We start from the raw sequence: 9,804 nt of genomic DNA, 5'->3' as shown, positions 1-9,804 counted from the left end.
AGAACTCTTCATCCGGTCTTCCCTTGAAGTTTCAAATGGCATTTTTGAATTGTTCCGTCTTCGCTATTGGAAAGAATTTGGCCATGAATTTTCTCGACAACTCATCCCACATAGTGATAGAGTTGGAGGCCAATGAGTTTAACCAAATCGCAGCATAGTCTTCGAGAGAGAGAGAGAGGGAATAATCTAAGCTTGACATTCTCATATTCGAGGTGACCATTTTTAAATGTCTGGCATAAGGTCAAGAATTTATTGAGGTGATTGTACGATTGTTTGCTCTCAAAATCGTGGAATTTGGGCAGTATATTGATGGTGGCTGCTCGAATTTCAAATTGTGCTACATTAGCGGCAGGTAAAGCTATACACGACAGAGGGTTGGCAGTAATAGGTGCGAACAACTCATTAAGTGTTCGTTGATCCTCATGGATGTGATGAGGTAGAAGTGGATGTGGATCCATTTCTGAGACTAGTGGAGTGAGAACGGTGTTGATTTCTCGTCTAACCTTAGGTAGTGGATGAGACTTTGTGATCTCTGGATCAAATACAATGGGAGTTTTCTGAGATCTCCTACGTAACATACACTATAGAATTGCACACAATAAGAGGGAGAAATTCACACGTGAGAACTGGGTGCTTACGACTAGATAGTTCCTAACTGGTTCAAAGGATTAATCAAAGCCTCCAACTCAAATCTCTGAAATCGGAATAGCCAGTTTAATCTCTAGGGGAGAGGTGGTGCACGATGCTGAGCAATGGCACTCTTAGATCACCTCTCGTCTAGAATAGATGTGTGCCTATCCCCCGAATACACGTAGTACTACGGGGCAGGATTGCACTTAGGCATTGTTTACGATCAAGAAGTGCAGTTGGTACAACTTTTGATTAGCTTTGCTTAATGAGCTCGATGGAACCTAGAGTCAAATCTAATCAAATTTTAATTAATTAATGGCTGTGAATTTAATTTTCCTAGAAGGGCAAGATATCGGTGATGAAATCCGATTCTTATCTTATGGTGCCATCCTCGTAAGGGTGCCCTTATTACTATGTGCGAATCCAAGGTGTACAGATTAGTCACTCAAAAGCAATATAGAAACTAACTAGCAAGATATGTGTGAATGTTTCAAAATTTTACCTCCCGTTTTAGATAGGGGATGATCGAGCTGAGTCGACTCGGGCCACCAACACCAAATTTGGTGTACGAACTTGAGGGGCTGAGATAGATTCGTCCTACTATCGTCTTTCCCTAAATCTATTACAATCCGAGCCCTCTCAGATACAATTAAAAATTTAATACAAATTCAAGTTCCTAATACAAATTATTTTCTAAGAAAAATAAAATGCAAAAAAAATTCGAAGTTGCTGATCTTCTTGGTGAGGGAATCAATTTGGGTGGATAAAAGTTCCACGTGTCGCCTTTCGTTGAAATCCGTCAAGTCCTTCACCTGAAAATAACAAAATTATACAAATCAGAATGCTAAGGAAAAAACCAATATGTCCATTACAATTTCCATGATGTCAGAAACTTGCCCAACAAAAATCAACAAAAAATATTGCCATGTCATCGTAGAGTACTAGGGGGTTACCGCTGAACGGTAAGATTTTGATGAAAATTGATTTTTCAAATTGGAATTGCTTTCTGATATCCTGAGGATTGTAATGAGAATTTTTTGAAATTTTTTTATGTTCGTTTAGCTTTTGTTTCAAACAAAACAAGTTCGGTTCTGTTTTGAAAACTGTTCCGGACTCTTTCCGAACTGAAAATGAATCAACTCGCTATCCCCGACAGCGGCTCCATTTTGATATGTTGTAATGCTTGTTGTAAATTGCAAAAATTAAAATATAAAATATGGACTTTGGGTAAGTCGAATTCGTTTCACAGGGACAGTTGGGATTCAAATGTTCATTCGGTTAAAAATCAAAATAGAGTTTTAAGACAGATTCTTTAAAAACAAAACAGATTTGTTGCACAAATAAAATGAAACTCAACTTGTAAATTGGAATCAAAACAGAAAATAGAGATTGAAAATATAAGAAAGAGGCTTAAAGAATTCAAGTCTACTATTGCAAGTCATCCAAAATGCTAATTAATTCTAAATATGATTCAATCCACGTAGCAAGTCATTGCTCGTGGATCGCAAGATGATTCGATGTAACCATTGATTGGAACCCAAAAGTCTCCATGAAGATCTCTGATTTAGGCAAGATTATCCGACTTATGCTTTCATTCATCATAGAACATGAGTGTTTTTGAGCTTATCTAAGTAACACTCATCAAAGCTTGAAATAGAAGTATAAGTTAGATGATCTTATCATGAAGAGATTCACATAATTAACATGTAAAACATAAATAACGAATCAAAACAACATTAAAAGAGTGAACTTGCTCTGACATTCTTGACTTCTTTAATGAGAGTTTAGCCGATCATTGCAAAGATTATAATTGCAGAAAATAATAAAAGAAAGGAGAAGATGGGTGAAGAATATGCTGCACTTTAATCCTTTTTTAATAACTCCCAAAAGAATTACAAACAAGTACTCAAGATGAGATCACTCTTGATGTTCTCACTACAATCAAGAGTTCTCTTTCAAAAATTAAGAAATCAGAGAAAATTTCAGAGAATTACAAAGAGAAAATGAAAAATTACAGAAGAAGAGAAGAGGGACCCATTATCTGAAATCAACCCTCCAATTTATAACATTTGTAATCGGGTCATTAAGTTGATTTTTCGGATGATTTACTTCGAAAGAACCATTCTGTTACAACCACCGAAGCATTTGGAAACTTCTGTACAAATCTCAAGGACAAATTCCTCGAGATCACTGAGGCGCGGTGACGTGGCGGCCGAATTCCTCGAGATTTTGTTGGATGCTTCCTTTTTGCTCGCACATTGTAACCGTCTTTGTTTCGTGATTTGATAACTTCCACATGCGCTTTATTTATCTGCAATTAGCAATAATATATTATTAGCTTTATTAATTTGAATAAATAATTTAATTTTACAATTATTTATGGGAACTAACATTTAAAATGTGATAGAATCCGAAAAATTACGGTCCCAAAGTCAAATTATTGGGACCTTATCAACTAACGTATTTCTTGTAAAATGATTTCGAAACGTGCAACTTCGTAAATATGATTTAGAAACAACAAATTATTCCTTCCAAAAATTATTGAACCAGCAATAATTTTTGTGGGTATGATTGACAAAGTTATATATAGAGAGAGAAATGCTAACGTCCAATACTTCATAGGGATGTTAGCATTGTCCAACACATTTTTTTCAATAATACCGTTCTACGTTTTATCTTTTAATGAGAAAGACAATGGTGTATTAGTCTTTTATATAATAAATACTTGTCTACAAAATAAATACTATAAACATTTAAGTATTTTGAATTAAATTTTTTTTTTTTTTTTTTGTAGTAAATATTTTGACAATTAATACCAACATAATAAATGCATTTATTAATGACATAATAAATATATTTATTATGTAAAAGGCTAATATATCTTTGTTTTTTTTACTAAAAGACAAAACAAATGAGGGGTATTGTTGAAAAAAATATTAGATAATATTAACCTCCCTACGAGGTCTTGGGCGTTTGCATTCCCTATATATATATAATTTCTTTTTTAATTATTTTTGGCATGTGATCATCCAAATGTAGTGCAAATGGAAAATTTTTAAGTGTTGGGTTGTAATTGGTAGTGGGTGGGTGTATCACTAGTTGGTCCCAAATAGATATCTAGTCAAAAAAAAAAAAAAAAAAAACAAATTGAGGGAGTTTTTATTGGCACCCCAACTTTTACTTATTCTCAACCATTCATTTATTTTTACTTAGAATGTAATAAAGTAAAAGTTGGGATGCCAATAGCTGCTTTCTAATAAAGATTAGGGTAATTTAGCGAAACCCCAACAAAATTGGCGATATTAGATTCATCCATTATAAAATATAGGATTAGGCTTATCCTTGACCGAATCGTGACAATTAAATTTTGATTTAATAATTTAATTTTGAAGTGTATTTCAACGAAAAAAATCAATAAAACTGATTCATCAAAATATTTTTGAAGGGTATTGTTAGAAACATTTCCTTTGTGTTTGATTTTCCAAATAGGTGGAATGTTTCTCGTGTCAGCTCAGTTACTATAATATGCCATTGGTACAAGTTTGGACTTGTATCATCCAAATTTTACAAACCACACTTAGAGAAATCCTTTTTTCCCAAGCTACACTTTGGGTTATGTTTGGATTGAAAGAAATGGAGAGAAGAGAAACTCATCAAGAGAAGAGAAGGGAAGAGAAAAGAAATTCAATTTCTCTCCATCATGTTTGGAGTGACAAGAGAGAACTTGGGACAATGTAGAATTTTGAAATACCTTAAAAAGAGATATAGGGGCAGAGTTGGAATTATAAAATATTTTAAAAGGGTTTCTCTCCATTTCTCTTCTCTTCTCTCCACTTTTGGAGAAAAAGAAGACTCACATTTTTTTTTCTCTCCTCTTCTTTTCAATTCTTTTCTCTTCTCTCCCTACTTAACAATCCAAATAAGAGAAATGGAGAGAAACTCATTTATTTTCTCTTCCCTTCTCTTCTCTTCTCTCCATTTCTCTCAATCCAAACACAGCCTTAGGCATTTTGATTTCAAAACCCCATTTCAGACACTTTAATATCAACTAAAGGGTCGTTCAATCATTATTCTAATTAAAATTGATTTTGTTTTTAGAATGATTATGCTAAAAACCATTAAGCGAAAAAACATTACCAAACACTTCCAAGACATTTCAGAGATAAAGGCCCATTTTGGATAAACACTCAAAAAGCCATAATCTAATACCTTATACCTATTTCAGAAAAATATCCAAAATTCTCCATCACTAATGAGCCAAACAAAATCCAAAATCCCAATTTTGACATCTTGTTCATGAATGATACCAAGATGACTCCAATGATTTTCAAAATCATTTTCATAAATGATCTTGTTCAAAAAGCTCAGACTCGAATCCAATTATTACAAATCAACAATTGGGTTCGGATCAAATTGGTACCCATGCAATAAGGAATTTATTAGACTCATACACGACCCCGACCCAATTGGATGTATTATTTAGAGTTCAATCCTAAAAATCAATATTTTCGAATTGATCCTTATCCAATCCAATTTGCCTCTAATTTAGTAGAAGTATATATAAAATAGAGCATACACCATATGTCTAAATAAAATATTAAATATAGATATGGATCTCATTTATACATTTCAAACACATTATTGGATGGGTGCCAATCAGATTGAAAGATAGTTGATCCAGAACCAATCCGATAAGTTATTGGATCGATACATTATTGTATTGGGTCCTATTGAAACCAAAATCCTTGATCCAAACCCATAGTTATTGACTTAGAATGAATTGGATTTCGGATCTGATCCGATCCATTGACAATCCTAGGTCAATGTGTCCTCCTAAGAGTATATGGGTATTGGGTAAAGAAGCCTGGGAATGGGGTCCGGAATACAGGACCCGCACTATGATCCAAATCCGAAATCCAAAATCCAAATTATGGGGATGAGAGTACAAATGAGGACAAAACAGGAAAGAAATCCGTTTAAAACAACTTTCAACTACCACCACAAATTCAGATTCTAATAACACCCAAAAATCCACTTCTCCATGACCCACTCAACAACAGAACAAACAGAAGAAGAAGGTTGAAGAACACTCAATCAACTTAGCCCTTTGTACTTAATTTTTTTTTCTTTCTTAAACTTAGCTTTATTTTTATTTTTTCTCATAGAATCTGATCAAATCCTTGAAGAAATATGGTTGCTTTAATTACAACCATCTCATATTCTTCACCTTCTACTACTTGTTTTCTCTCCCCATCAATCATTCAATCTTCAAGCTCTAACCCAATTTTCCATTACTCGACAGACACTGTGTTTCGATCTTCGAACGTGAAATTTTTATCGCGCTCGGCCTCTATTAAAATCCGATGTGCAGCAACAAAACCTGCAAAATCACCAGGTAACTTTTTTTTTTCAATTTTGATGAAGTGGGTTCTTGTTTGTTTTTTTTTTTTTTTTTATTTTAATTTTTATCAATTTTTTGTTTTTTAATTTGATTGAATAGCTGAAGAAGATTGGAAAACCAAGAGAGAGGTTCTGCTACAGAAAAGGGTACTATTTCTTTCTCTTAAGTGTTTAGATTTTAGAAAACTTAAACCAGAATTGGATATAGGTTAGTATGTTAATTGCCTACTTTGCCTATAGAGTTGAATATTAGAGATAAAATTACTAGTTTGAAAATCAATCCATAGTTCAGATCAAACTATAGAGATCAGATGATGTGTAGAAGAATCTTCTTATTAGTCCAATTCATTAAACATGATGATCAATAAACATTCAGAAGGATTGTATAGGTCTGATAGAAAATTAACAAAGATGTTACTTGGAAGAAAAAAAAAAAAAACATCACAATTGTGTTTAATGGCCTAATGGATATAGCTTTAAACCCAAACTCATGCATATGTGATCTTCATTGCTGTTTTTCTTTTTCTAAATGGATTCATCCTATATTGATGGGAATCTTATTAAAACAACATAACACCAACAAAGAGTTATCCCAAAGATTTGAGGTCGGCCAAATGAATCCTGTTTCTCCATTCCACTTTGTCCAAAGCCAGGTCTTCTGTTAATATGTTTGTAGATGATGTAACTTGAGTGTAATGGGGAAAACGCCACGTCTTTCCTTCAATGGACATGTGGCACTTGTCAGGCCATGTATAGGGAATACCACGCTGGACGCCATGTGGAATGAAAACCATGTAGGATACCTCGTCTGAAGTTGCGAATGGGAAGTGCGACATGGCATTATCGAGTTGGAAAATGCCAAAGGAGGGGATAGAAGCCGTACCTTGGGAGGGACCTTACAGAGACTATATATACCCCATCAACAATGACCTTGGGCACGATTTTTTGGAGAAGATTCAAGACCTTATCCAGTGTATTAGAGAAAGTATTTTGACCCAATACAACGTTCATCGAAAAATTTCAGGAGTCAAAACTTTGAGGTGTTCACAGATTGGTCAAATAAAGGGAATTTTGTTTAGGTGTAAGAAAGAGTCGACTTAGTGAGGATTTAGTCAGCTTTTCTTCCATTAAAGCATCATCCCATATTTGCAGGTACGGAGTGTGGATGTGAAGGAAGCGTTGCGCCTTCAGAACGAGAATAATTTTGTGATTCTTGATGTTCGCCCCGAGGCCGAGTTCAAAGAGGTTAGTTAATTTCTATCTGTCCTACTGAAACTAGCAAAATACTTCAATTCATTACCATTGATAAGATGCCAGGGTCAGCTTTTTTTAGTTCACAAATTTTCAATAACTCTAATTTGTTACTTGTGTTGAAGATTAGATATCTACCGTTCAAAATTTTCACATCTTAAACAGTTACTGAATTCAAATTACTGTTATGTATCATCGAAGTATTCAAGACTATAAGATATTCATGCATGTAGGCTCATCCGCCCGGTGCAATTAACGTGCAAATCTATAGACTTATAAAGGAATGGACAGCATGGGATATAGCTCGTCGTGCTGCATTTGCTTTCTTTGGAATCTTCGCTGGCACAGAAGAAAACCCCGAGTTCATGCAAAGTATGCAACTTGTATACTATCTTCTCATTATGCTTCAATTTTTATCTACATTTAAGAATTTCCTAGTTTCTCAATTTGGGATCAACTGGATGTCGGTGTATACTAAACAGGTGTGGAGTCAAAACTTGATAAGAACTCGAAAGTAATAGTGGCTTGCACATCTGGAGGAACGATGAAACCGTCACAAAATCTTCCTGAAGGCCAACAATCAAGGTGGTATTCCCCTCTTTCGCTCCATCTCCCTTTAGTCCCATGAAATGCTTAGAAGAATGTTAAAGAGGTAAAGAAGGCTCAAAATATGACTAGTCCCCCAAAGTTGTCCAGTGCAGGAGGATAAAGGAATAGAGAGCTGAATATGTTAGCATATAGGCAGTGTAGAGAAATCGATCCAAGAACAATAAAAGTAAAGTAAGATGCAATCGCACACAAAACACAGAGATTTTTACATGGTTTCCTTAAGATTGAGATACGTCCTCAGATTCCACTATAAATAGAAAATTCACAGTTACAAGTTATACCCTTTAACCGAAAATAGAAATATATACCCCTAACAAAAACCTAACTAGAGTTTAATATCAGTGAAAATATGAAAATACCGTAGGGAAAATTTCTTTCAGGGCTCTGCCCTCGAACTCCCACCTTCCGAGTGTGGGGTGGGTGTGTGGGGGGGGGGGGGGGAGCTCAGTGTCGAGCTCGATCGACAACGTGTGTGGCTTGATTAATAGTACCTCCTTAATGACCAGTACCATCAAGCTCCACAAAACATAACACACACCACTTCTCTTCCAACTTGCTTGTTACATCACTTGGAGACATCATTCTTTTCTTATGCCACTTCGTGCAGGTCTCTGATAGCAGCATACTTGCTTGTCCTCAATGGGTACTTGAATGTTTACCACTTAGAAGGCGGGCTTTACACATGGTTTAAAGAAGGACTACCAACAGTTGCAGAGGACGAGTGAGGTTTCTAGATCAGACTCAATGGTGCTTTTATGAAAACTAGACGTTTTTTTTTGGCCCACTACAGCTGCTCTGCATTACCCTACTCCACTGGTTTCAATCATGCTTGGGAGTCCATGTCCAATTAAATATGATGGGTGTGATGTAACCTTGAAAATGACTATAATTTTGAGTTGAGTGACTAACATGTATGTTCATAGTGGTGTGAAACTCCATTTTCTTATCTTGTTTTCTTGCATTTGCCAGTCTACTATGTACTATGATACTTGTATGTTACAATTTCCTCATTTCCTTGTATTCTGTTAAGTTATTTTCTGAACTCCCTAACAATTTGTTTACTTACGAAAAATGTGTGAATCGTATATTATAGCAAGTCTTAATGTAATAAACTTCACAATATTAGAAGTTGAGCAACGCTTGACATAATGTAAGTAGGGAAATAATGAGTTAACCTAAAATAGATTTAAAAAATATATATATAAGCAAGATATTAGATTAAATGCTTTTCTCCATACACATGTCCTGGATTTCAGGAGAAACAAGAAGTAGTGTCCCTATTTCTTTTTTTTTTTTGATCGGTTATTGCCCCTATTTCTCATACTAGTGTCAATATCAGTATCTATAACTAGGCATCGTAGTGTACAAAGAACACACACATACATACATTAAGTGAGCAAACGTATTGCACCATAATCTCGAGTCTTTAATCATCAAACTGTGTGTGATAGCCATATTAAGCATACAAACAAATCCTTGGACAGGCAAAAGAAAAAGAAAAAAAATGCAATAATTAAAGACAAAATAAGAGTACATAAGGTCTATAAGTAGATTGAGTAAACAAGTTATTTAACTGTTCAACATCAATTTGACATGAGAAATCCCTCCCCCTCCCTACCCCCACCCTCCTCATTCTCACCTTACACAAGCAAGCAAGCGCGCACACACACACACACACATGCACATAAGACACAATACATTTATGTGGGCAGTGTTGGAGAATTGTCATGAATTCAATCAGATTTCGTAATGATCCGTTAACGACATGTTTGATCCGACTCATTTTCTATTCTTTGTAACCCTAAGTATATAAAGGTATTTTTAGGGTTCATTCTCAATGTGTAAGAGAGCCGCTAGAGAGAGAGTCGAAGGAGTGTAATAGGGGACAAGGGTTTCTAAAAAGAACTTTGTAGA

General features: G+C 35.0%; 1 protein-coding gene across 1 annotated transcript; it reads left to right on the top strand.

The window, feature by feature from the left end:
* The first annotated feature begins 5,668 nt into the window (after positions 1 to 5,668).
* LOC147390851 (Rhodanese/Cell cycle control phosphatase superfamily protein) lies at positions 5,669 to 8,910 on the top strand. Its single transcript, XM_086459893.1, has 6 exons — positions 5,669 to 6,025; positions 6,131 to 6,177; positions 7,183 to 7,275; positions 7,515 to 7,653; positions 7,764 to 7,866; positions 8,498 to 8,910. Exons 1-6 carry the CDS (start codon positions 5,821 to 5,823, stop codon positions 8,613 to 8,615), a joined length of 705 nt encoding a protein of 234 aa, XP_086316019.1. The 5' UTR covers positions 5,669 to 5,820; the 3' UTR covers positions 8,616 to 8,910.
* Positions 8,911 to 9,804: the final 894 nt, after the last annotated feature.

The sequence above is a fragment of the Akebia trifoliata genome, chromosome 11 (genome assembly GCF_017979445.1).
Source record: "Akebia trifoliata isolate Shusen 1 chromosome 11, ASM1797944v1, whole genome shotgun sequence".
In the NCBI taxonomy this organism is placed as follows: Eukaryota; Viridiplantae; Streptophyta; class Magnoliopsida; order Ranunculales; family Lardizabalaceae; genus Akebia; species Akebia trifoliata.
The sequence above is the reverse complement of the archived record's forward strand: the minus strand, read 5'-3'. Positions and strand labels throughout refer to the sequence as shown.